At 70.6% G+C, this 22,874-nt stretch overlaps 6 protein-coding genes across 10 annotated transcripts; 4 read left to right on the top strand and 2 right to left on the bottom strand.

The window, feature by feature from the left end:
• Positions 1–18: 18 nt before the first annotated feature.
• TADA3 (transcriptional adaptor 3) lies at positions 19–3,227 on the bottom strand. Its single transcript, XM_069812100.1, has 8 exons — positions 2,582–3,227; positions 2,208–2,458; positions 1,929–2,034; positions 1,594–1,735; positions 1,320–1,423; positions 1,086–1,195; positions 766–951; positions 19–681 (listed from the first exon to the last, which is right to left on the bottom strand). Exons 1-8 carry the CDS (start codon positions 2,786–2,788, stop codon positions 489–491), a joined length of 1,299 nt encoding a protein of 432 aa, XP_069668201.1. The 5' UTR covers positions 2,789–3,227; the 3' UTR covers positions 19–488.
• Positions 3,228–3,312: 85 nt separating this feature from the next.
• On the top strand, positions 3,313–10,146 carry LOC104318566 (tubulin monoglycylase TTLL3). Its single transcript, XM_069769922.1, has 17 exons — positions 3,313–3,596; positions 3,841–3,959; positions 4,378–4,489; positions 4,570–4,665; positions 4,796–4,966; positions 5,407–5,593; positions 6,199–6,468; positions 6,553–6,656; positions 6,746–7,087; positions 7,233–7,361; positions 7,451–7,565; positions 7,695–7,802; positions 8,079–8,247; positions 8,320–8,468; positions 8,540–8,786; positions 8,868–9,303; positions 9,409–10,146. Exons 1-17 carry the CDS (start codon positions 3,594–3,596, stop codon positions 10,129–10,131), a joined length of 3,480 nt encoding a protein of 1,159 aa, XP_069626023.1. The 5' UTR covers positions 3,313–3,593; the 3' UTR covers positions 10,132–10,146.
• Positions 10,147–10,479: 333 nt separating this feature from the next.
• Positions 10,480–12,555, bottom strand: RPUSD3 (RNA pseudouridine synthase D3). 4 transcript variants are annotated; one of them, XM_069812111.1, is made up of 9 exons: positions 12,369–12,449; positions 11,902–11,969; positions 11,768–11,812; positions 11,589–11,685; positions 11,385–11,510; positions 11,221–11,305; positions 11,013–11,139; positions 10,787–10,926; positions 10,480–10,704 (listed from the first exon to the last, which is right to left on the bottom strand). In XM_069812111.1, the coding sequence occupies exons 1-9, from the start codon at positions 12,413–12,415 to the stop codon at positions 10,495–10,497; spliced, it is 945 nt and encodes a 314-aa protein (XP_069668212.1). In that variant the 5' UTR covers positions 12,416–12,449; the 3' UTR covers positions 10,480–10,494. The 4 variants fall into 4 exon arrangements, with proteins under 4 accessions (XP_069668212.1, XP_069668213.1, XP_069668210.1 ...); XM_069812112.1 differs by having other exon boundaries at positions 11,385–11,492; positions 12,369–12,448; XM_069812109.1 differs by lacking the exon at positions 11,902–11,969 and having other exon boundaries at positions 12,369–12,555.
• Positions 12,447–13,762, top strand: JAGN1 (jagunal homolog 1). Of its 2 annotated transcripts, XM_069812114.1 has the most exons (3): positions 12,447–12,574; positions 12,836–12,933; positions 13,043–13,762. In XM_069812114.1, exons 2-3 carry the CDS (start codon positions 12,845–12,847, stop codon positions 13,503–13,505), a joined length of 552 nt encoding a protein of 183 aa, XP_069668215.1. In that variant the 5' UTR covers positions 12,447–12,574; positions 12,836–12,844; the 3' UTR covers positions 13,506–13,762. The 2 variants fall into 2 exon arrangements, with proteins under 2 accessions (XP_069668215.1, XP_069668214.1); XM_069812113.1 differs by lacking the exon at positions 12,447–12,574 and having other exon boundaries at positions 12,719–12,933.
• Position 13,763: 1 nt separating this feature from the next.
• On the top strand, positions 13,764–17,575 carry IL17RE (interleukin 17 receptor E). The gene is made up of 16 exons (XM_069812094.1): positions 13,764–13,993; positions 14,091–14,106; positions 14,314–14,475; positions 14,577–14,683; positions 14,756–14,879; positions 14,954–15,093; positions 15,172–15,240; positions 15,353–15,419; positions 15,502–15,689; positions 15,865–15,912; positions 16,017–16,062; positions 16,174–16,322; positions 16,394–16,462; positions 16,544–16,595; positions 16,676–16,777; positions 16,916–17,575. Exons 1-16 carry the CDS (start codon positions 13,895–13,897, stop codon positions 17,521–17,523), a joined length of 2,046 nt encoding a protein of 681 aa, XP_069668195.1. The 5' UTR covers positions 13,764–13,894; the 3' UTR covers positions 17,524–17,575.
• A 780-nt stretch (positions 17,576–18,355) lies between these two features.
• Positions 18,356–22,775, top strand: IL17RC (interleukin 17 receptor C). The gene is made up of 17 exons (XM_069812081.1): positions 18,356–18,627; positions 18,706–18,727; positions 18,821–19,179; positions 19,373–19,484; positions 19,553–19,597; positions 19,781–19,920; positions 20,115–20,174; positions 20,286–20,340; positions 20,434–20,618; positions 20,699–20,749; positions 20,833–20,878; positions 20,990–21,102; positions 21,175–21,243; positions 21,313–21,370; positions 21,505–21,600; positions 21,682–21,720; positions 22,144–22,775. The coding sequence occupies exons 1-17, from the start codon at positions 18,532–18,534 to the stop codon at positions 22,749–22,751; spliced, it is 2,154 nt and encodes a 717-aa protein (XP_069668182.1). The 5' UTR covers positions 18,356–18,531; the 3' UTR covers positions 22,752–22,775.
• Positions 22,776–22,874: the final 99 nt, after the last annotated feature.

Genomic DNA, 22,874 nt, shown 5'->3' with positions numbered 1-22,874 from the left:
ACCAGCGATACATGGGAGAGCCCGGCCGCCGCCCCCCCCCTCCCCGGGTGGGGGCCGGGATCCCCCCCCCTCCCCGGGGCCGTGGGGAGGGACAGGGAACCGTGGGAGCCACACTGCAGCAACCACTACATCCGCCCCCCGCAGTGGCCTGGCTGATGTCACCCTCCCAGAATAACTGGGGGCTCGCAGCGGGGGGGGGGTGGAGGCAGGAGCGGAAGCCGCGGGCCAGGGGGGGCCATTCTCCACAGGGTCCCCAGACTGGGTCAGTGACAGCCCCGTGCAGGGAGGGGACAGCAGCGGGGATGCGTCACCGGGGTGGGAAGGCTGAGCAGGCCCAGGGCGTGTGGGGGGGCCGCGACACCCCCATCCCACACCGGCAGGGTGAGCGCAGGCAGGGTGCGGGCATGCCAGCAACCTGTGGGTGACAGGGGCACGGCCGCCACCTCTGGCTGCTGAGGTCCACGGCAGGGGGGGGTCCTCGGCCCCCGCTACCCGTCCAGCAGCTTGAGGATGCTCTCACGCTCCTTCAGGGTCTTCCAGGCCTGGTCCTTCTCCTTCTTGGTGGGCGTGCGCTTCTTCTGCCGGGCGGCCATGATCTTGCGGAAAGCGTCCATCACCTCGTTGTCGGCCATGCGGACGCGCTGCCGCAGCTCCTGCCGGTGCAGCTCCTCCTTGGCCAGCCTGGGGCGGAGAGGGGACACACACAGGGGTGTCAGTCCCTGCCGGGCAGCCCCCTGCCTGCAACACCTCCCTGCCCACTCTCACCGCAGCAGCTCATGCTTCTTGGCACGGTTGTGCGCGCTGAGGGCCTTCAGCTCGGCCTGCCTCTTGCGCAGCTCGGCCAGCACCTCGTCCTCCGAGTCCTCGGCCGGCCGGTCCTCTGACTCCAGCAGGCCCTGGGCCACCAGCTCCTCCTTGATCCGCCCCTCCAGCGACTTGGTGTGGGGGACGCTGCCAGGACAGAGAGTGGCTGCTGCCCACCACACGCCCTTTCCTTCCTGCAACTTGCCGGGGCAGGGAAGGCACCGGCACGTTCGGCATACCCACAGGCAGCATCGAGCTCCAGGGCCACCTCAGCTGCTCACCTGAAGGGCTTGTTCTGGCTGCGGGGAGATGTGCCAGCACCATCAGCTCCCGAGTCCTTGCCAGCGATCTCAGGGATGGGGGAGTCCTCAACGGGGGAAATGATGTTCTCCTAGCGAGCAGAGCACGAGGGAAGGGTCACCGCGCCAGGCCGTGGCACTGCTGCCCCACCGAGCCAGGCCACGGCCCGGCCCCACGGAGCCAGGCTGCAGCACAGCCCCATGGAGCCCCCTCACCTCCACGAGGGCCTGCAGGAGACGCTGCGTCAGGGGCCCGAAGGGACACCCGTCCTCCGGCTGTTCATGCTGGGCTTCTGACTTCTTCAGCAGGGCATCAACGTCTGGGCAGAAGTGGGAGGGGGAACAAAACAACCCCAAACATGCAGAGGTGAGCAGCAGGGCAGGGCAGCCTCTACCTCGAGGGCGCAGGGCAAGGGGCCAGGGCTCAGCTCCGCTGGGTGCGGGTGCTCACAGCCCCCTCTGGGTAAAGGCAGGTGGGAGACAGGGGCACCTTTGGTGTCCAGCTCGGTCAGCGGCCCCAGGACGCCTTTTTTCTTGTCGGCAGCTGCCGCCGCCCGGGCTCCGTCCTTCTGCTCCTCCAGCAGGTCCTCCTGGGCCCAGCGCTGGGAGTAATGCTTCCCCAGGGGCGGGATCTGCAAGAGCAGGGCTCAGCACAGCTCCCAGAGCCCTCCCTACCTCGCCTCCCGGCACCACGGCATCATCCCCAGGCAGGATCACTCACTGTGAGGCACAGGAGGGGACAGAGTGGCCGAGGGCCGGGAGGGAACGGGAAGAGAGGGTTGGGGATGGGCTCAGGGGGCAGCAGGTGGAATCAGGAGTTTTCACCTTGTAATGCTCGGCCTCATCCTCCGGTGGCTTGAGCAGCTCCTCCAGGACTCTGACCTCCTCATTGGTGAGATCAGCACAGTACGGCTCCACCGATGCCCAGAACCTGTGAGGATGGATGAACCGTGAGGCAGAGCTACAGGGGAGCCCGTGGGAGCTGACACCCCCCCCCCGCATTCTCTCTGGGGCACCTCTTCCCTCGGGCTGGAGGCAACCCTCACGCCAGGTGCTGCAAGGAAGGAGATGGATGATCCCAACGCCCACCCAACACCCACGCACCTGTTCGGAGCATCATTTTTGGGAATGCGGGGCACATCAATGGGATCATCCTGGAACTCATATTCCTGGATCTTGGGCTGCAGGTTCTTGGACTTGGGCCGGCCAGGGCCGGGCCCGGTCCCGTGGCCGCCTTTGCCCTCCAGCTTCTGCTTCTTGGGCTTCCCGTGTTTGACAGAGGTGCCCACATCGTGGTCCTTACTCAGCTTCAGGAACCGACGATCACCTTTCTTGTCCTGCCAGTCCGTCAGGATCTGGAAGAGAGCGATGCTCTGTCAGGTCCCACACCTAACGCTGGGCAGGGGCAGACCGGAGGCAGCCCCCTCGGTGGGAAGGACTGGGATGGTGAGCCACCCCTACAGCTGTGGTCCCGGCACCTGGGTCTCAGCCTCCAGGACGCGGAGGCGGCGGCTGGCGGAGGAAAGCAGCGTCTCCAGCTCCAGCTGCAGCGTGTCCAGCTCCTCGATGCCAATGCCGTCATCCTCCGAGCGGGCCAGCACGGCCGTGTACCGGGGGCACACCTTCACGTGGTCCACCGACTTGAAGTCGTGGAACTGCAGCGGGCAGTCCTTCAGCTCGCTCATGGCGGCGGGGACCGGGCACCGGGGGGCACCAGGGGGCACCGGGGGCGGGGGGCGGCTATGGGGGAACCACAGGGGGTACGGGGTGCTATGGGGGAACCGGGGGTCTATGGGGGAACCGGGGATAGGGGAAGGTGAGAGGAAAGGGAGCGGAGCGGAGGGGCTACGGGGAGCCGGGGGGCACCTGGACGCTGAGGGGAACCGGGGCGGGGGGGGGGGGGTCAGTGGGGAGCTGAGGGGAACCGGGGGAAGCGGATCACCGCGGCGCTGAAGGGAACAAGGCGGGGGGCGGCATCGGGGCGCTGAGGGACACCAGGGGCTCTGCACTAGGGCGCTGGGGAGGCCGCGGGAGGCCCGAGGGGGGCCGGCGGGGCGGGGGAAGCGCCGGGAGGCAGGGCCGGGCCTAGGCCGCTCGCCCCTTCCGGCCCCCGTCGGCGGCGGGCGCCCCGCCCCGCGCTCCTCCATTGGCCCAGGCACGCCCAGCGCCTGTCGCTCATTGGTCCGGCCCGCTCTCCATCGCCCTTCCCTAATATGGAAGTGATGACAGGAGCGTACCAAGCACGGCGGGACGCGGGGGGGACCGTGCGAGATCCCGCCGCCGCCGCGGGCCGCCGCCGCTCCACCCGCTCTCCACCGCCGTCGTCTCCTCCTCTGTGCCGCGGCGAGCCTTCGCCGCCGTCGCCCGAGCCCTCGGCTCGAGGCAGGAGCCTCCCATCTCCCCCTCTCCCGCCGCAGTGGGAGGTCCCACGCATCCCGGAAGAGAGGACCGGCCACTTCCGCCTGCCGGGACCAGACCATAGCCGCCACCATGGTAGGGCGGGGGGTTCCGGGCCGGGGGGGCGGCGGCGGGCGAGGATGAGGATGAGGATGAGGATGAGGATGAGGATGAGGATGAGGATGAGGATGAGGATGAGGATGAGGATGAGGATGAGGATGAGGAGACCGTGGCCGGGAGGGCGGCGGCGGTGGTTGGGGACGAGGGGGCGGGGGGCGACGGCGGCGGGGGTCAGGCGGCGGGACCCGGGCCCGGGGCTGACGCTGCCGTGTCTCCGCAGACCGCCACGCTGCGCCCGTACCTGAACGCGGTGCGCGCCACGCTGCAGGCCGCGCTGTGCCTGGAGAACTTCTCCTCGCAGGTGGTGGAGCGGCACAACAAGCCCGAGGTGGAAGTCAGGTACGGGGGCGAGGCGGCGGCGGCGGTGGCGGCGGGGGGCGTGGCGGGCACCGGTGAAGCCCTGCTCCGGCCGGGCTGCCTGCCCTGGGAGAGCCGCTGGCCGGTCCCTGCCGGTTCGCTGGGCAGCCCGGGTGCAGCCGGGCAGGCCTCCGCACCCACCGGCTGCCGCCCCTTAGTCACCGGGCTGGTGCTGGCAGGGAGCCGAGGAACTGCAGGGAGGAGGGGGATCCAGCTTGGGAGCGAGGGAGGATCTGCCGTGGGGATGGATGCTTCCAGGAGGCGGAAAGCATTCTGTAGCAGTGTGAAGCAAAAACTCTGCACCTCTGTGACCCCTGTGGCTCCCTCCTTGTGCACTCCCTGTCCCTGTTTCTGACCAGTAAATGCTTCCTTCTGAGTCCTGCCCTTTCTCTGCTCGCAGGAGCAGCAAAGAGCTGCTGTTGCAGCCCGTGATCATCAGCAGGAACGAGAAGGAGAAGGTCCTCATCGAGGGCTCCATTAACTCTGTGCGCGTCAGCATCGCCGTGAAGCAGGTGAGTTGAGGGGCGCGGGCAGTGGGCTGGCAGCTCACGCCTGGTGCGGGGGAAGCCTCACTTCCCTTTTGTCTCCCTAGGCTGATGAAATTGAGAAGATTTTGTGCCACAAATTCATGCGCTTCATGATGATGAGGGCCGAGAACTTCTTCATCCTGCGCAGGAAGCCTGTGGAGGTGAGATGGCAGAGCAGCTCCTGGCTCTGCTCCTGGCACTGGGGGGGGGTCTCCAGTGCAGAACTGGGATGCAAGGCCGCGTGGTCAGTGACCTGAGTGCTCGTCCCCAGGGTGCTTCTCTCTTGTCCAGGGCTACGACATCAGCTTCTTGATCACAAACTTCCACACGGAGCAGATGTACAAGCACAAGCTGGTGGACTTTGTTATCCACTTCATGGAGGAGATCGACAAGGAGATCAGTGAGATGAAGCTCTCTGTCAATGCCAGGGCCCGCATCGTGGCAGAGGAGTTCCTCAAGAACGTGAGGCTCTGAACCGGGAGGAGATGGGTCCCTTATTTTGGGAGCAGGTTCATGGGGCTCAAAGCCAGTGTGGCCCTTGTGCCCAGAGCCCCCCCATCCCGTCTGCGGGAACAGTTGGGACGCTCTACCCAGGGAACCTCTCCAGGATGGGGGGGAGGATGCCCAGGGGTGCATGTACCCCCTTTGCTTGTGAAGTGCCAGCTTTAAGACCCCCCAGAGCACACTTGGGGGCAGGCAGCAGTCATGGGGGATGTGGCCCTTTCGGTGGCTGCCGCGATGGGACGCACGGTGCCCGGGAGAAGCTGAGCGTGGATATCCGTGAGCGGCAGCTGCCCTCGGCCTCCCTCCCCGCTGACAGGGAAGGCTGGTCAGGGCCGGAGGAGCGCCCGCAGGCAGGTACTGACGGCCACTTGTCTTCTCCTCTCGCCTTTCAGTTTTAGGCCGTGGTGCAGGACCCCGTGGCTCCCCAGCGCTTGTGCCCGCCGGGCACCGTGCCTGCGCCTGCTCCCGCTTCCCCCCCACCCTCTGTGGACGGCCGGGCCGGGACCCCCCTGCCCCTCACCGGGCCGGGCGGCCGTGCTGGGAGCAGCCCCCGCTTGCGGCAGAGCGGCCCCGGTCGCTGCCCCTGTCTCGTCTCGTTTTTTTAAACGGTCTCGTTTGCTGTAACCACCGCCTCCGCCTCCTCCCTCCCTCCCGTCGCACCGGCGGGACCTGCGGCACCGGCTGGGGAGGGGGGCGGGGCCTGGCGGGAGGGGGGCGGGGCCTGGCGGGGCACCGTGGCAACGGCAAACAGCGGGGGTGGGCCCGAGGGTGCAGGCAGGGCCGGGGGTGGGAAGGGAGGGCTCTGGCAGGGGGTACGGGAGGGTTTGAAGGGGAGCTGGGCGGCACCAAGGGGCTTGGCGGGGGGGGTCTCTGGGTGTGGGGCACGAAGGGGTTTGGGGGGGTGCAGGGGGGCTGTGAGCTTTCAGGAGGAGGCTGTAGGCAGGGGGACGTGGGCACGGGGGGGGGGGGGCTGCAGGTGTGGGACTGGGGGTCTGGTGTTTGTCCTCGCTTTGGGGCGGTGGAGCCAGGGTGGTGGCTGGGTCTCGGGCTCTGCCATCACAGCGGTGCTGGGGTTGGGGGGTGGCATCCCACACTGGACCCCCACCTTGGGCCCCAGTGGGGCAAGGGGATGGGGGACACACTTGGCACCTGGGGGAGGGAGAGCCACCCGCAGCTCCCCTCGCCCTCAGGCTGCCGTGGGACGGTGCCACAGGGAGAGCAGCACCACGGGCACACAGCCCCCCCCACCCCGGCCAGGGGCAGTGCTCCATTGGGGGGGTCACTGCTGAAGCAGGAGGGGGTCCCAGCTGTCCCCTGGCCTGCCAGGCTGGGGACGAGGGCACAGCAGGGGAGCGTGGCATCCCAGGGGGTGTGCAGCACCGCCAGAACACGCATGAGGCTCGGCGGGGCGGTGAACGCTGTGTCAGGGACCCCCGGCTCAGTCAGGCAGAGGCAGGCAGGTAGGCGCTTTCTCCCCCTCCCTGCCCACCCCATGGGGCTGGAGACGTGGGGCCGGCAGGGCTCAGCCCGGGCTGTCCTCGCAGGGCAGGCAGCACCCGCCACCACCAGCCACAACGGCTGCCACCACCTCTCGGTCAACCCTGAGCGGCTCAAGAGGGCCAGGCTGCACGTGGAGAGGGCCATCAAGGTGAGGGGCCTGACTTCACAGCCCCCCAACATGCCGTTATTGCATGTATGGCTTGGGGGTGAGAGCTGAGCTTTAGGGTCCCTCCCCAGGAGAAGAAGATCTTCATGGTACAGGGCCCCTACCCTGTCATCCGCCGCCTGCTGCGGGCCCGGGGCTGGGTGGAGAAGAAGCTCCCTGGCACGGGCAGGGTGGGCAGCCAGCCGGAGCAGCGTCATGGCAGCCAGGAGAAGCAGCTGCAGGAGGAGGAGGAGGGAAGTGATGGTGCTGAGCAGGGGGGGCCAGTGCTGGACACCCAGCTGGGGTCGGCATGCTGTGGGGCTCAGCCTTCCCTGGGGACCCCAGAGCCCCTGGGGTCCCCATGGCCGCCCAAGGAGGAGGAGGAAGAGGAAGAGTGGTGGGATGAGGACCCTGATGGCATCCATGACCTCATGGTTAGCTGAGAGGGCTAGGGCTGAGCTCTGCTGGGGCCCCCAGCACCCTTCCCCTGGGACCCCCAGGCACAGGGTACAGCCTGGGGCAGGGGGCGAGGGTGGGATGGGGGGTCCGTGCCTCACCCCGGCCCCCTCCCTCCCGCAGTCCCGCCTGGTGCGGGACCAGGTGCCGTACTTCATCTGGACGAACCGCCACAGTGCCATCGACTGCCGGCTGCTGCGGCAGGACCAGGTGGTGAACCACTACACCCGGGTGGGTGCCTTCACCACCAAGGTGGGAGCCTGGAGCCCCTGGGGCAGGGGGGAAACGACACAACAGGAGTGGGGGGAGTCCAGCAGGGGCTGCCACCCTTCTCTAAACAGGAGGGGCTGTGCCTCAACCTGCGAAACCTGCCCTGGTTCGACCAAGCTGACCCCGACGCCTTCTTCCCCCGGTGCTACCGGCTGGGGGCTGCGGATGAGCGGCAAGCCTTCATCGGTGAGCTCGGGGCTGGTATGACCCCCACAGGGCTGTTGCCCTCCTGTCCGCCCCCCCCCCCCCGCCCCGTGCTCCCAGTCTCCCCGTGTCCTGTGCAGGACTTGGTGGGGACGATGCCCCCCCTTGCAGAGGATTTCCACCTGACGGCAGCTCGCAGCCTGCTTAAAGTGGCCCTGGAGAGGGCTGGGGACATGCCGGCAGGGACGGAGCAGCCCCCAAAATCCAGCAAGGGGCCAGGTGAGTGCGTGCGGCCAGGCATGGGTGGGGGGACAATGGGGAGTTCAGGGTCAGGGACATGTCTGGGGGCTGAGCCTCTGCTGGTGACTGTGGCTTGGGACCCCCCCCACACACACACTCCCTCCCACCAGCTCACTTTATGGGTGCTCTGCCCCCTGGCCCCCCATCCCTATGCACCCAAAGCCACCCATCCCACGGGGAGGCTCTGTGCTTTGGCCCCGAGGGTGGCACAGCAGGTTCCCAGGAGACATGTCCCTCACCCCATGCCATGCACAGCAGGGCCAGGGTCCCCCCTGCCCCCCCAGCTGGTGGAGGAGGCCCTGCAGGTCTGCGGGCAGCACCTGGGCAGCCTGGGGCACCAGGACATCGATGGGGACCCCCCGTCCCCCTGCATGACGGGTGCTGGCTGGGACCGCTTCCGACAGGACTACTACCGCGTGGTGCAGTGAGTGCCAAGCGGGATGGGGGGATGACACCATGGTGGGGCTGGTGCTGAGCCCCCCGCATCCCCTCGCAGTGAGGGGGCCGGTCTGGCGCTGAGCGGGGCGCAGCAGGAGCAGTGCCGGGCCCTGCTGCGGCACCTGGGGGGGCGGCTGCCCCAGCTCGGCATGGAGGGCGACCGCAACGTCTGGATCCTCAAGCCTGGTGCCAAATCCCGTGGCAGGGGTAAGGCTGGGGGAAGTGGGGGGCACAGGCTCCCCACCGAGGAGGGGTCCCACCGTCACCGCGTCCCCCAGGCATCGTCTGCACGGTGCAGCTGGAGGAGGTGCTGCAGCTGGCAGGGGGCTGCATGGCACCCTCGGCGGAGGCGGGCGAGTGGGTGGTGCAGAAGTACGTGGAGCGGCCGCTGCTCATCTTTGGCACCAAATTTGATGTCCGGCAATGGTTCCTGGTGACCAACTGGAACCCGCTGACCGTCTGGTTTTACCGTGAGAGCTACCTGCGCTTCTGCTCCCGGCCCTTCTCCCTGCGCCGCCTGGACCCGTGAGTGTCCCCTGTGCCGGACCCCGGTACCCCGGCACCCACTGGCACCCCACTGACCCAGTCCTGCTCTCCCCACCCCAGTGCCCGGCACCTCTGCAACGTCTCCATCCAGAAGCGGTACAGGCCGGCGCGGAGCCGGCACCCCCGGCTGCCCCCTGACCAGACCTGGTCCTGCCGACAGCTCCAGGCGTACCTGGCACAGGTGGGGCAGGCGGACGCCTGGCACCAGGTGATGGTTCCTGGCATGAAGGCGGCGGTGGTGGGTGCCCTGCGCAGCGCCCAGGACCTGGTGGGGTCCCGCAAGGGCAGCTTCGAGCTCTACGGGGCCGATTTTGTTTTTGGAGAGGATTGCCAGCCCTGGCTGCTGGAGATCAACGCCAGCCCCACCATGGCCCCCTCCTCAGCAGTGACCAGCCAGCTGTGTGCCGATGTCCAGCGGGACACGCTGCGTGTGGTAATCGACCGCAGGGATGACCCCAACTGCCCCACCGGCGCTTTCGAGCTCATCTACAAGGAGGTAGGCTGGGGGGGCTGTGGGACCAGCACCCAGCCCACGCCCCGTGGGGGCCAGCACCCCCCATGGCACCCTGAGCCCCCACTCCTCCCCCATGTCCCTCTGCAGGCAGCCGTGCCCGTGCCTCTGTATGTGGGGCTGAAGCTGATGGTGGAAGGCTGCTCCCTGACGAAGCCCCAGCCAGCACAGCACCGATCCAGGGGCAAGCCCCCCACTGCTGCGCCCTGTGCCCCTCAGCCCCCTGTGCACCCCAGCCTCTGGCGCAGAGCCACCCAAGTCCCCCAGCCATGGGCAGGGCGGGGGAAGCTGGCTCCTATGGAGCAATGGAGCCATCGCTGCCCCCCTGGCTCTGTCCCCCCAGCACCACCGCAGACCCCAGGCTGCTGTGCCAGGAGCGGGGCGCTGCCACAGCCCAGCTGCCTCCTCAGGCAGCCCCAGCCAGCTCTGCCCCAGCTTAGCATCCGTCCCCTGGGCAGGGCACCCGTCCCACCACCCTGGGGAGCCCCCGGCAGCCCCTGGGGACCCACAGGCCAGCCCCCCTTCTCCCCTCCTGCCAGGGTGCTGCGCCCACCCAGACTGGCACCCTGCGCCTGGACCCTGTGCCCCTGCCCGGGGCAGCCGAGCCCCGCTGCGGGGAGGAGGCACACGGCAGCTCCCCGGGGCAGGCAGAAGAGCTGTGACACTGAAGGACGCCCAGGAGGGCACAGCACCCTGCCCCGTCCAGCTGGGGCTACACGGCGGCACCCAGCTCCCCCTCACCCCAGCCAGACCCCAGTACTGGGTGGGGGCACCCAGCCCACCCCCCGTGGGGGCTGCAAAACACGATTGTGACAGAGAGCCTGCCTCTGCCTCTCTGTGTGCGGGAGGGCCTGGGCACGGCCGCAGCTGCACCCAGGACGGGGCTGTGGGTAGGAACCAGGGCTGCCGTGGCAGCTCCTCGGCCAGGGGCAGAGAGTGGGCAGGAAAAGACACCTCCGCTCCTGCCTGCCTGTGGTTGCGCCTGCCAGGCGGAGCCATGGTGGTGGTGACACCGCCGCACGCCGGTGCTGGGAACCAGGTCAGGCACAGGGGCGGTGGCAGGGCTGCTGTCACCGGCTCCGCTTGGGGGGAGCTGGTGCCCCCAGCAATGCTGTGGGGACTGGTGTGTGCCAAGGAAAGAAATGGGCACTGAGCCGCCCCGGCAGCAGGTAGGATTTAATGGGGTGGCAGAGGGGAGCGGGTTGCAGGGGGCTCCCGGTGCCCGGGCAGCCCCAAGCGGCGCAGGGTGCGCAGGAAGGGGGGTGGCGGGGGGGTGCAGAGTGGGCCCTCGGGCAGCACCAGCTGCTGCAGGTGCAGGTGGAGTGGGAGGCGGTGGAGCTGCTGCGGGGAGAGCCCCAGCCGGCACAGCAGCTCCTCGTCCAGCATCTGTAACACAGCGGGGGGGGGGCAGCTCAGCAGGGTCCCTGGGGGCTGTGCTGAGCCCCCAGCACCCACCCCAGCCACCTACCTGTGTGCGGGTCGGGGCAGCCTCGGGGGGCAGGAGGAAAGGCACCCCCAGCACCCTGCCCACACGGGATGAATGCTTGTGGTCGCCCAGGGCTGGGCACAGCAGCAGCGTCAGGTGCACTGGGAGCTGCTCCGGGAAGGCTGGGGAAGCATGGGGGGGGCAGGGTGGGTGGCACTGTGCCAGTGGGGGGGGGGGGCACAGGGTGGGGTGTTGGGGGGCCACTCACCTGTCCTGGGCTGGAGCTGGAGCAGGGCACAGCCCCCTGCAGCCCCCAGCACCCGGTAGTGCGTCAGGGTGCTCTTCACCTCCTTCCTGGCCAGGCTGCAGCGTCCCGGAGCCAGCACCGGCACCACCTGCGGCAGCACAGCCTTCAGCCCCCCCCCCACCTCGGGGCACCTTCCCCCCGCACCCCCAGCCCCCTGGCACCCCCTTACCACGGTAGTGTCACCCTGCTGCTGCCAGCGCAGCCCGGCGCGGATCTCGCCCTCCGCCTCCGCTGGGACCCCCACGGTGACGGCGCTGTAGGGAGAGGGGGTGAGGAGGGGACGGGGCCCCCCCCCCCCCCCCGTGCCGGCATGGTGGGGTCCCAGGGACTCACTGGTACGTGGCGGGGTACTGGGCTCTCCGACGGGCATCGGCAAAGAACCGCTGGAGCCGCTCGGTAGCGTGGTGGCAGCCGGACAGGAGGACGAGGCCGGAACACTCCCTGTGGGTCGTGGGAGCTCTGAGCCCCAGAGTGGGGTGGGGGCTGGCACCCCCTAACCCTCCCCGCCCCAGGGACCCCCCACCCCCCCAACCATACCTGGCAGGAGCCTTCACCACGTGGAGCTCGGCGGGGAGGCCCAGGCGTCGTCTCAGCGCCGGCAGCAGCAACACCAGGCTTAGCTCCCCGGGGCGCCCTGGGGAGAGGGGGGGTCAGTGCCTGCTGGTGCTCCCCCCTCCCCAAGCCAGACCTCACCCCCCTCCCCATCCCACACTCACCCAGGACGGGCAGGCCGGGGGGCTTGCTCAGCGCCAGCAGGGCTCCTGGTGAAGACACGGTTGGTCAGGATGCGGCCCTCCCCCCCAGTACACACACACACACACGCCCCCCCCCCCCCCCCCCCCCCCGTTACCTTCCCGGTGCACCACAGAAGCCTCCAGCAGCCCCAGCGTCTCCTTGGGGCCCAGCGGCCGCCCCCACCTGCAGGGGGTCGGAGTGGGTGGGAGGCACGCGTGGGACACCCCCCCGTGGGACACCCCCCCCTCCGGTCACCTCCCCTCGTGTCCCCACAGCCCCACGCGTGTCCCCAAATCTGACCCCACACCCACCGCCCCTCTCCCCCCAGCGTGTCCCTGCACCCACAGCCACGTCTGCCTGCACCCCCCCCACCCCCCAGCCTTTCTGTGCTCACGCGCGTGCAACCCCACGCGTGTCCCCCACTCCCACACGCACCCCACAACCTCTGGGCTCACCCCCAATGCGCCCCCACCCGTGTGCACCCCCATCTGCCACCACAGCCCCCCGCGCACCCACGGGCGCCCACTCCCCACCTACGCGCGCGCGCGCCCCCCCGCTCCTCCCCCCCCCCCCGCCGCTGACCCCGCGACGCGCGCCAGCACGCGCGCGGCGGTGCCCCCGCCCGCCATGGCGGTACTGCGCCTGCGCAGAGGCGGGGCCGAGGCGGGGGGGGCACCCCGCCACGGCCATAGAGCCGAGCCTCCGGGCGCGCAGAGCGGCCGCCCGGGCGTTCAGAGCTGGCGGCCGTGGCCATAGATAGGCGGAAGAGCGGGTAGAGCGTCCCGTTGGTAGGTGGGGTGCGGCGGGCCGGGCCGGCGGGGAGGGGGTCCCGGGGGTGTCAGCTGCGGGGGTGCCCGGGGGGCTGTGCCGGGGGGTCGGGCGGGGGCAGGGCAGTCACGGGAAGGGGGTCCCGGGGCTGTCACGGGAGCCTGTGCCTGGGAGGCGGGGGGTCCCCGGGGGGCTGGAGCCTGCGGCTGCGGGCGGTGCCCGGAGCCGCCCCGGGGGAGCGGGGGGGGGGGCCGCTCCTGCCTCACGCTGTGCCTCCCCAGGGTAGCACTATGGCCTCCCGCGGGGGTCCCCGCGCCACCGGCACCGACGGCAGCGACTTCCAGCACCGGGAGCGCGTGGCCTCGCACTACCAGATGAGGTGGGTGTCCCGCCGCTGCGGGGACCCGGCGGCCTCCCCCAGGGCTCCCGGTGGGGGCCGGACCACGTCCCCCCGGCAGGCCCTGATGACCCCGCGCTCTCTCCCCCAGCGTGGCCCTCAAGTCGGAGATCAAGAAGCTGATCTACACGCATGTGGGCATCTGGCTGCTGCTGCTGGCCCAGATGTGCGTGGGGCACCTCAAGCTGCTGCCCCACGACCAGGTGGCCATGCCCTACCAGTGGGAGTACCCCTACCTGCTCAGCATCCTGCCGTCCCTCCTGGGTCTCCTCTCCTTCCCCCGCAACAACATCAGCTACCTGGTGCTCTCCATGATCAGCACCGGCCTCTTCTCTGTGGCTCCCCTCATTTATGGGGCCATGGAGATGTTCCCCATGGCGCAGCAGCTCTATCGTCACGGCAAAGCTTACCGCTTCATCTTCGGCTTCTCTGCTGTCTCCGTCATGTACCTGGTGGTGGTGGTGGCCGCCCAGGTGCACGGCTGGCAGCTCTACTACAGCAAGAAGCTGCTGGACTCCTGGTTCACCAGCACGCAGGAGAAGAAGAAGAAATGAGCGGGGACGGGTGGGCTCCGCGAGGGCTGGAGCTCTGTAGCCGGGCCCCTTGGGGCGGCGCTGGCGCAGCTCCGGTGGGTGGGTGGGGGTCCACGGGGACCAACTTGTGTGTCTGAGCCACGCCACGGGTCTGGGTGCACATGGGGGGGGGGGGGGAGGCGGCTCCCGGGCAGTGGAGTGTCCCCACCACCGCCCCCCCCCCCTTTCCTCTGCGTGTTGCTCTATGGAAATAAAGCACCCTCCACGCTCCCACGCGTGTCTGCGCCGCAGGAAGCGCCGCCTGGCAGCGGGGCGGGGGGAGAGAGCGGCGGGGCTGCACGTGCCGGCGGAGGAATGCGGCGGGGCCGGCCCGGGGCGGGGCGGGGAGCGGCGGCGGCGGCTCCTCAGCCATGGGGCTCCCGGTGTTGCTCGCTGTTGCCGCCGCGCTGCTGCTGGTGCTGCCCGGGGCCGGGGCCGCCGTCACCCGCCTCCGGGTCTCCGCCAACTTCGTGAGCACCGAGGAGGGGGGGCCGGGGGAGGCGGTGGAAAGGGGGGGGGGGGGCGCGGCGGGCGGCACCGCGCTCACCCCCGTCTCTTTGCTTACAGGAGTGCCGGGCCACCGGTGAGTAGCGGCGGGGTCGGGATCGGGGCCGGGCTGCGAGCTCCGGGGCTTCCCCCTGCCCGCGGCTACCAGGTCCCCGAGGGCGGCGGGGCTCCCGGTCTCCGGGGTTTCCCCCTTCCCCGGGGCTCCCGGTGCCGGCGGTAGGCGGGACCCCCGGCGCACGGCAGCCCCTCTCTGCTCTTCCTCCCCCCCCCACACCCCCGCTAGCCGACAGCACGCTGAGCCGCCCCCGCTGCCACCGGCCGGCCCGGGCCGGGCCCGGGCCCCCGCTGAAGCCGCCCGCCCTGGCGCTGAGCAGGGCCCGGCTGTGCCTGCCCTCGCAGCCCTGCCAGCCCTGCCTGCGGGTGCGCCTGGCCCTCCCTGCCGCAGGTACGGGCAGGGGTGGCTGGGCCGGGCACCCCTGGACTGGGGGGGAAAGGGAGGCGCTCGTCCTCCCACCCGTGTCAGCACCCCACGCTGGTTTCTCGCAGAGCTCGGTGGTGTCCGTGGGCTGCAGCTCAACTTCCTGGAGCTGGGTTCCAACCGGGCCGGCTGGCTGCAGGTGTGGCGACGGCACCGGGCGCCCGGCAGCTCGCTGGTGAGTCTGGGGTGCATCGTGGGGCCGGACGCCGGGGTGGCACATCCCGCTCATCCACTCCGTTCCCCGCAGTGGCAGGTGCGGTTCGACTGCTTCCCGGCGGAGAGCGGGCGGCAGGTCCTCGTCTCCCTCCGCACCATCCCTGACCGAGGCTTGGCCCTCAGCCGCAGCCGCCTGGTCGTCGCCGAGCCGCCTGGTGAGGCTGGGAGGGATCCCGGGGGGCGTCCGGAGGGACGCCGGCACCGGCTGACCCCCCCACCTCCTCCACAGGGCCCGTCTTCACCCACGCCTGGGTCCCCGAGGCGCGGGCCATCGAGGTGTGGGTGCCCGAGGGTCCTGCCCTGATGGTGCGGCTGTGCCACCAGTTGGCCCTGGAGTGTGAGGAGCTGCCCCGGCCCTTCCACCGGCAGGTAATGGCTCCGGTCGTCCCCTCCCTGGGCTGCCCGCCACGCTCCCCCCGCCAGCTGACGCTGCCTCTGTGCCCGCAGGTGCTGGTGCTGGGGGGCCGCCACATCTCCCTGCCATACGAGTTCCTGGTGCCCTGCCTGTGCATCGAGGTGCGTCGCCCTCCCCTGCGGCCGCTGGGCCCTTCTCTCCTCCCGTGTGGTGCGGGCGGGCAGGTGGGGTGGGGGCACATCCTGCCCTGACCGCCCCGCTCTGCTCCCCCAGGCCTCCTACCCCCACCACGACAGCCCGCGCAGCAAGCACTGCCCCTTCCGCGACCAGCCCGATGCCTGTGAGTGCCCATGGGGTGGGGAGCTTGGTCCCAGGGGTGCCCCCCAGCTGTCCCCCCAGCCCGCTGATGCGGTGTCCCACAGATGGCCCCGAGCTGTGGTCCTCGGTGCGCTTCCACGACTACAGCGCCAGCAGCAAGGACCAGATGGCGATGGTGCTGAGCGCCAGCTGCCCCCTGCACCCCCGGGCCACCCTGTGCTGGAGGGAGGTGGCGGCCGAGACTGCGCCCTGCCACGATGTCCCCAACTCCACGGCCAGTGAAGAGGAGCAGGTGAAGGGTCCCGGTCTCGGGGTACCACAGGGCGCCAGCCTGGAGTGCTGTGGGGCTGTGCCCCTGAATGGGGCACTCACCGGACCCCAAGGTCCCACAAGGGCGGCGGGTGGGCACTGGGATGCCCGTGGGCTGTGTGGGTCGGGGACGGTGACGTGCTCTGTGCCCATTCCAGGCATACACGCTGGACAAAGTGGATGTGCACCCCCAGCTCTGTTTCCGGGTAAGCCCCCGCGGGTGGGTGGATGCTGCCTAGGAAGGGGCTGGGGCGCAGCGATGGGTGATGGCAGTTCACCTAGCCCCTCCACTGATCCCTGTTCCCCCCAGTTCTCCTACGGGAACAGCAGCCACGTGGAGTGTCCCCACCGGCCAGGTGAGCCCCACAGGTGGGGGGCACCCCTGGGCTGACCACAGCCCTGCTGCAGGGTCCCTCGCACCCCTCATGCCCTCGGATGTCCCGCAAGCCCCCCCGCTCTCTCCACAGAGACCGCCTGGAATGTCTCGGTGAGCGTCCGCGGGCTGCAGCTGCAGCTGCACCTCACCTCCAGCGTCCCTGCAGCCTTCAGCGCAGCCCTCTGCCAGCGCCATGGCAGACAGTGCGAGCCTGAGGCCCCCTTCTACACCGTCACACGGGTGAGTGTCACAGGCCTGGGGGGGACATGGTGGGGACCGACCCATGCTGACCTTGCCCTTGTGCTTTGCAGCCGGAGGGCTCTGCCCCAGGGGAGCTGGCGCTGCTGTTGCCGGTGCACGTCCTGGGCAGCTGTGTGCTGGTAAGGTGACCCCTGTGTCAGCACCCGCACCGTGGGGGGGACACACCAACCTGCCCCCCCCTCACCCCGCCTCTTCCCCAGGTGTGGCGCTCAGATGTGCACTTCGCTCGGAAGCAGCTGCTCTGTCCCGACGGTGAGTGGGGGGTCCTGGGGGGGGTCATGGGGGGCAGTGGGGGTGGGCAGACACCCCCCCCCTCACTGCTCCTCTCCCAGTCTCGCGCAGGCACTTTGGGCTGCTGGGGCTGGTGCTGGCACTGGGGCTGGTGGTGACCGTGCTGCTCTTCAACTGCTGTGGTGCCTGGAGGCCGGCTGACGGTGAGGGACACCCTGGGGGGCTGCGGGGTGGGGGTGCAGTGGCCACAGTGGCCATGGGGCTGGGGTGCCAGGGGGTCCCTGGGGAATGCCAGAGGGGCTTGAGGTAGGGCTGTCACCTCTGTCCTCTCCATCCCGCAGGTGCCCCAGGCGGACGCCCCGTGCTGCTGCTGTACTCGCCGGACTCGGAGGAGCACCTGGGGCTGGTGTGCGCCCTGGCCGAACGGCTGCGCACGGGGCTGGGCTGCGACGTGCGCCTGGACCTGTGGGAAGCAGGTGGCGTGGGGCAGGCGGGTGCCCTGCCCTGGGTCTACGCCCAGCGGGGCCGCGTGGGCCGCCAGCGTGGCACCGTCCTCCTCCTCTGGAGCCGGGGCAGCGCCCGGCTCTTTCGCCGGTGGCGGGTCGGGGCAGCCAGCGGGACCCCCGGAGACGCCCATGACATCTTCGGGGCGGCCATGGCCTGCCTACATGGGGAGCTGGGGTCTGCAGGCTGCAGTGGTGGCTGGGTGCTGGCCTACTTCAGCCAGCTCTGCAGTCCCCGCGATGTGCCCAGGCCCCTCCGGCCCCTGCCCACCTACCGCCTGCCCCAACAGCTGCCCGGGCTGCTGGGTGCCCTGCGGGGCAGCCCCCCGGCCCCCCACCGCTGCCACTGGGGCAGGGTGGGGGGGCTCCTGCACCGGCTGCTGGGGGCAGGGGCCGGGGAGGGCAGCCCCCCACCCCAGCCCCCCGGGGCGGCTGCTGGCACCTGAGCGCCCACGCTGTGGCTGAGCTGGGCATTGCTGCGGGCCGACGGGGCTGGGTGCAGCAGGGGCCCATCACGGAGGCGCAGGGCTCGGCTGAGCATGCTGACTGCTGCGGCAGGAGGGGTGCCCGTGGGTGCCCTGGGCAGGAGCCGTGGGTGCCGCACCACAGGGGCCCGAGCGGGGCTGGCCCCTGGCCGCAGGATGTGCTGTGGGGGGCCGGGAAAAGTGTCCCGCCGGGTCCTTGGGGCCGGGAACGGAGGTGCTGTCCCAGGCAGGGGCAGCTTTATTTCCACGCAGGGACTTGCTCCAGAGCAGAGCCGGGACCTGGAGAAGCCCCTTGAGATGGCACAGCCGGGCGAGGGGCCAGAGCGGCGCTGGAAGAAGCCGGGCAGCGGAGGGTCTCCCTGCCCTGCCTGGGGCACGGGGGGCCGGGTGCTGTGCACAGCCTGGCCCTGCTCTTCACTGCCGCGCTGCCAGCGGGAACGTGTTTGGGGTGGGAGCAATAAAGGCACCGTTTCACGCTGCCCCGCCATCCGTATGGTGTGCCGGGGCTTGACCCTGCAGCATATGGGGGTCGGGGGGCAAGAGGACGCACCGGGGCAGGGTCGCAGCCTGTCCCGGCACGGCCGCCGCACCGCGTCCCGCAGCCGCTGCCGGCTCCCCGGGGCCGGCCTGGGCACCGTGCCCAGGCCGTGGGGCAGGGGCAGGCCCTGTTCTCCAGCCATGGGGCCTCCCCGGTCCCCGCGGGGGGGTGGGGGGGGCCCTGAGCCCTCCCGGCGGTGCCGGGGCGTGAAGCCCGTCGGCGGGTCGGTGCGGGAGCTGGAGCGGGGAGGCCCCACCCCGGGGCGGTCGCCAGCGCCGCGCTAGGACCCGGGTGTCCGGGATCGGAGCAGGAAGCGGGAGCCGGCGGCGGTGGCGGTGGCGGCGGTGGGGCCCGTGGAGCCGGGAGGGGAGAGCGGGGCCGTCGGGAGTGGACGGCGTGGGGCCGGGGCACCCCACGGCCCCGGCCCCGCCATGCGCCCACCGGGGCAGCTGCTGGTGCTGGTGCTGGTGGCGGCAGGGGCGGTGGGTGGGCGCGGGGCCACCCGCGACACCCTGGCCTGCTCCCAGGTGGGTCGGCGTCGCCGGCACGCGGGCCACCGGCCACCCTGGCACCGCCGCCGGCCTCACCCCCGCCTCCCTCCCCAGGGCCTCGCCTGCCGCCTCCTGGGTAAGTGCCGCCGCCGCCGCCGCCATGGCCCCCCAGCCCACCCGAGGCGTGGGGCCCCACACCCACGGCCACCCTCCGTCTCCCCCCCCGCAGACACTGACGTGCTGTGCGGGACGGAGCCGCCGGGGCCCGGCCATGGGCTGGCCCTGGATCAGCTGCAGCTGGAGCCGGTGCTGCGCTGCACCGGGCCCACGGCCTGCTCACCCTGCCTGGAGGCACGGCTGCACCTGACCACCGGCACTGGAGACCCCCGCCGCCCTGCGCCATCGGGCATCCCCGAGGCGGAGGATGGCGGTAAGGGGGGACGGTGGCCAGCGGTGGATGGGACTGCCTCGTCCCAGCCCAACGTCACCGGGCTACTGCTGCTCTCCGGGCACACATACGCCTCCTCCCGCTGCGTGGCCGTGGAGGTCCAGGCACCCCTGGCCCCTGCGCTGCCTGGCCAACCCCTGGTACGTAGAGGCGGGGTGCCGGGAATGGGTGTCCCCAGCACCGGCAGTCCACGGGCACTGCAGCGTGTGGGGATGTGGGTGCTGGCACCAGCGCATCTCTGTGGTGCGGTGGTCCTGTTGCCCGTGCCCCAGGGAGATGGGTGCTGGTGGTGCCGGTACCTCGCCACAGCGCGGTGGTGGTTTTCCTGCACAGGGCTGGGTGACCTTCCGGTGCTTCGAGGCGCCGCTGGGCTCCAAGCTCCACGTCACGGCATACACTAACTCGCGTGACCACTGGAGGCTGAGCCAGTGGCAGTGGGTGCCAGGTGAGCCCCCGGCATGCCCCGCCGTTGTGGCCCCCTCCCTCCTGCTCGCTGACCTCCTGTTCCCACAGACTGCTCATGGCCCGCGGCACAGGCTGCCATCCTCCAGTGCCAAGGTAGGTGCTGGCATCCCCCAGCTGCGGCAGCGCCGGGACCCCCCCACCTTGGTGTATGTCCCCTGGGGAGAGCTGGGTGGTGAATGCCGGGAGAGAGGGTGACCCCTGGGGTGCTGTGCCCTGTGCTGTGGTGCTGAGTGGGTGGTGCTGGGTGCCGGGTGCCCTGAGCTGCCTCCGGTGCAGTGCCCAGGCTGCAGGTCTCCCCGGGGCCGAAGGAGGTGGTCGTGGAGGTGCAGGGGGCCATGGCGGGGCACAGCTACACCCTCCGGCTCTACCACAACCAGAGCCACGGTGCCAGCGGGCCGGGGCGCGCAGTGACCGCGGTGAGTGTGAACCCCTTCCCTGACCCCCCCACCCTTGCCGGGCTCCGGCCGCTGCCCCGTCCCCGGGAAGCCATGTCTGTGTTACAGGCAGGGTGCTGGGAGAGGGTCCCCTGGGAGTGGATCCCCCTGGGCTGGGTGACACCAGTGGGGGGCAATTTGCCACCGTGTGACCCACGTCTGGTTGCCGGTGGCAGAGCAGCCCCATGAACTACAGTCTGCCAGCCGATGAGGTGCTGCCCTGCCTCTGCCTGCAGGTGGGTGCCCGGCCCAGGCACCATGGGGGCATCCCAAGGGGGCTAGCTGGGTCACAGTCACAGCATGGATACCCCAAATCCTTCTTTTCCTTCTCTCTTTCTCCTACCTAGGTCTGGCCAGAGACCCAGGACCCGCTGCGGGCCACCCTGTGCCCCTTTTCCCACGGTACCCACAGGGCTGGGGGGGGGGGGGCCGGGACACAGGGGGACCCGAGGGGACACCGCGCAGGGTGACACCCCTCTCCCGGTGCCGCTGCAGACGCTGAGGCCTGGGAGCGGCTGTGGGCGCGCAGCCGGCTGATCCTGCATGCTGGGGGGCAGGCGCTGACCTGCTCCCTCTCGGCTCCCTGCGACCTCCCGGCTGAGCTGGTGCCCTGCTGGCAGCCGGCACCCGCTGGGCTCTGCCAAGCCCTGCCCGGCCTGCGGCAGCCCGCCGTGGGGCAGGTGAGTGGGGCTCTGTGGGGCGTCGGGGACATGCAGGGGGCGTGCGGGTGGCACTAACGGAGCATCCCTTCTGCCCACAGGGACTCCAGGAGTTTGGGGGGCTGCGGCCACACCCTAACCTCTGTGTGCAGGTAGGACACCCCTCTGTCCCACGGCTGCCCTACAGCTGCCCCATGGGCAGCCCCAGGCACTGCTGATCCGGTCTCTGGGGCAGGTGTGGAGCGACGGGCAGGTCCGGCTGACCCAGTGCTTGCGGGACCGTGAGTATTGCTGGGGTGGGAGGGCAGGGGCAGCCCAGGGGTCTGGGTGGGGGGTGAGCCCTCCCTGCCCTCCCCTTGCCGCCTCCCCCTAGCCCCCTGGCACATCCCCAGGAGCGCTGCCTGGCCGCCCCGATGACCTCCTGCTGCTGGAACATGAGGGGAACGCCTCGCTGTGCGCCCTGGAGCGGAGCACCTGCACACCCCTCACCAACTTCACCAGCACGGTAAGGGACAGGGACCCCTGTGTCCCGGCGGCACCAGCGGCACAACTGGCTCACCCCCTGCCGCCATTGCAGGGAGTGGGGCGCCCTGGGCTGCTGGAGCAGGAGCTGCGGCGGGATGTGGCGGCGGGGCAGTGCAGGCAGGTCAGTGCGGGCAGCTGGCGGGCAGTGGGCAAGGACCAGGCAGCGTGTGACATGTCCCCATGTCCACAGATCTGGCACGCTGAGAACAACACCGGGGTCACGCTCTGGGCCTGTCCTTTGCACAAGTGTGAGTATCCCTGGCCGCACCGGGGCAGAGCGGGGCCGGTGTGGGGCTGAGGGAGGGCCCCTACCCTGTGGAGCCACTGGGGACCCTCGGTGGGTACCGGGGGCCCTTGGTGGACGCTGATCCCTGCTCCGCAGACCTGCGTGCCCGCTGGGTGCTGGCGTGGATGGGGGTGCTGGTGGGGGCTGCCTGCCTCCTGCTCCTGCTCCTGCTGAAGAAGGAGGACATGAAAGGTGAGCGGTGCCTGCCTGGGGGCTGTCCCCAGCCTGGGAACCCCCCCGGGGACCCTGCCTTACTGCCTGTCCTCCCCACAGGCTGGTTGAAGTCCCTGAGGGCTGACTACGGTTCTGAGGGTGAGTGTGGGGCAAGCCTGGGGTCTGGGACAGTGTGGGGCAGGGATGGGGGGACAGGGCAGGGGGGTCCCCACCATGGCTGCCCCATAGGGTCGGTAGGGGTGTAGGGGGACAGAGCAGAGGGTGGGAACCCTATTGAGGGGGGGTCCCAACCTGCCTCCTATTGTGGGTGTCCCTTAGGGTGGGTAAAGGGATTGGGGGACTGAGCAGGGGGTGGGTCACACATCGGCGGTGGTCTCAGCCTGCTTCCCACCGTAGCTGTCCCTCAGCTCAGGTATGGGAGGTGCTGCAGTGGTTCGGGGACAGAGCCAGGGGTTGGGATCCTCCATGGTGGGTGGTCCCAGCCTGCCTCCCACCCTGGCTGCCCCATAGGGTGGGTACAGGGAGCCCAGGGGGGCTTCAGGCACTGACAATACCCCCCAGGCCCGCTGCGAGGTCGGCGGGCACTGCTGGTGCACGCGATGGAGCCGGTGGCAGAGCGGGCAGCGTGCGCCTTGATGGCAGCCCTGCGCCCGCTGGGGCTGGCAGTGACGGCAGCACCGGGCGGTGGCAGCGGGATAGCAGCATGGGGGCCACTGCCCTGGCTGCACGCCCAGCACCGGCAAGCGCTGCGTGACGGTGACACCATTATCCTCTTCCTCTCCCCGGCGGCTGTGGCTGCTGCACACCAGTGGGACGCCAGGGCCAGGGCTGTACCGGGGGCCGGGGCTGCTGAATGTGGCCCCGGCCCCCAGCACGTCCCCAGCCCTGATGATGTCCCCACTGTAGCACCCTGCGAGGCATTCGCGGCAGCTCTGTCCTGCACCGTGCCGGAGCTGGCGGCGGGCAATGGTCACTATGTCGTGGTCCGGCTAGAGGCCTTGGTGCCGGCGGTGCCACCGGCACTGCGGGCAGCCCCTGCCTTCGCACTGCCCAGCGAGACGGGGGGCTTCCTGCGGGCGTTGGCGGGACCGGGTCGGCAGCGGGGCCGGTGGCCGGAGCCGTACGTGGCGGCAGTGGCCGAAGGGCTGCGGCGGTCGGTGGGGGAATAAAGCGGTGACAGTGGCTTTGCCGAGCGTGAGTCCAGCCCCTGTGGTGTGGGGGGTGAATGGGGACTGGGATGGATTGGAGAGGGGTGATGGGGAGGTAAGGGGGGGTTGGGGGCAGGAAGGGTG

Source organism: Haliaeetus albicilla, chromosome 24 (genome assembly GCF_947461875.1).
Source record: "Haliaeetus albicilla chromosome 24, bHalAlb1.1, whole genome shotgun sequence".
In the NCBI taxonomy this organism is placed as follows: Eukaryota; Metazoa; Chordata; class Aves; order Accipitriformes; family Accipitridae; genus Haliaeetus; species Haliaeetus albicilla.
The sequence above is the reverse complement of the archived record's forward strand: the minus strand, read 5'-3'. Positions and strand labels throughout refer to the sequence as shown.

Coding starts and splice junctions, on each gene's coding strand:
- IL17RE (XM_069812094.1), top strand. CDS start 13,895: ATGGGGCTCCCGGTGTTGCTCGCTGTTGCCGCCGCGCTGCTGCTGGTG. Junction 14,476..14,576: donor CCTGGCCCTCCCTGCCGCAG/GTACGGGCAGGG, acceptor GGTTTCTCGCAG/AGCTCGGTGGTGTCCGTGGG. Junction 14,880..14,953: donor GGTCGTCGCCGAGCCGCCTG/GTGAGGCTGGGA, acceptor CCTCCTCCACAG/GGCCCGTCTTCACCCACGCC.
- TADA3 (XM_069812100.1), bottom strand. CDS start 2,788: ATGAGCGAGCTGAAGGACTGCCCGCTGCAGTTCCACGACTTCAAGTCG. Junction 2,035..2,207: donor AAAAATGATGCTCCGAACAG/GTGCGTGGGTGT, acceptor CCATCCTCACAG/GTTCTGGGCATCGGTGGAGC. Junction 1,736..1,928: donor ATGAGGCCGAGCATTACAAG/GTGAAAACTCCT, acceptor CTGCTCTTGCAG/ATCCCGCCCCTGGGGAAGCA.
- RPUSD3 (XM_069812109.1), bottom strand. CDS start 12,540: ATGGCCACGGCCGCCAGCTCTGAACGCCCGGGCGGCCGCTCTGCGCGC. Junction 11,511..11,588: donor GTGGTGAAGGCTCCTGCCAG/GTATGGTTGGGG, acceptor TCTGGGGCTCAG/AGCTCCCACGACCCACAGGG. Junction 10,927..11,012: donor CCAGCTCCAGCCCAGGACAG/GTGAGTGGCCCC, acceptor ATGCTTCCCCAG/CCTTCCCGGAGCAGCTCCCA.
- IL17RC (XM_069812081.1), top strand. CDS start 18,532: ATGCGCCCACCGGGGCAGCTGCTGGTGCTGGTGCTGGTGGCGGCAGGG. Junction 21,103..21,174: donor TCACCAACTTCACCAGCACG/GTAAGGGACAGG, acceptor CCGCCATTGCAG/GGAGTGGGGCGCCCTGGGCT. Junction 21,244..21,312: donor CGGCGGGGCAGTGCAGGCAG/GTCAGTGCGGGC, acceptor CCATGTCCACAG/ATCTGGCACGCTGAGAACAA.
- JAGN1 (XM_069812114.1), top strand. CDS start 12,845: ATGGCCTCCCGCGGGGGTCCCCGCGCCACCGGCACCGACGGCAGCGAC. Junction 12,934..13,042: donor GCCTCGCACTACCAGATGAG/GTGGGTGTCCCG, acceptor TCTCTCCCCCAG/CGTGGCCCTCAAGTCGGAGA.
- LOC104318566 (XM_069769922.1), top strand. Junction 6,657..6,745: donor ACGTGGAGAGGGCCATCAAG/GTGAGGGGCCTG, acceptor GTCCCTCCCCAG/GAGAAGAAGATCTTCATGGT. Junction 7,362..7,450: donor TGGGTGCCTTCACCACCAAG/GTGGGAGCCTGG, acceptor TTCTCTAAACAG/GAGGGGCTGTGCCTCAACCT.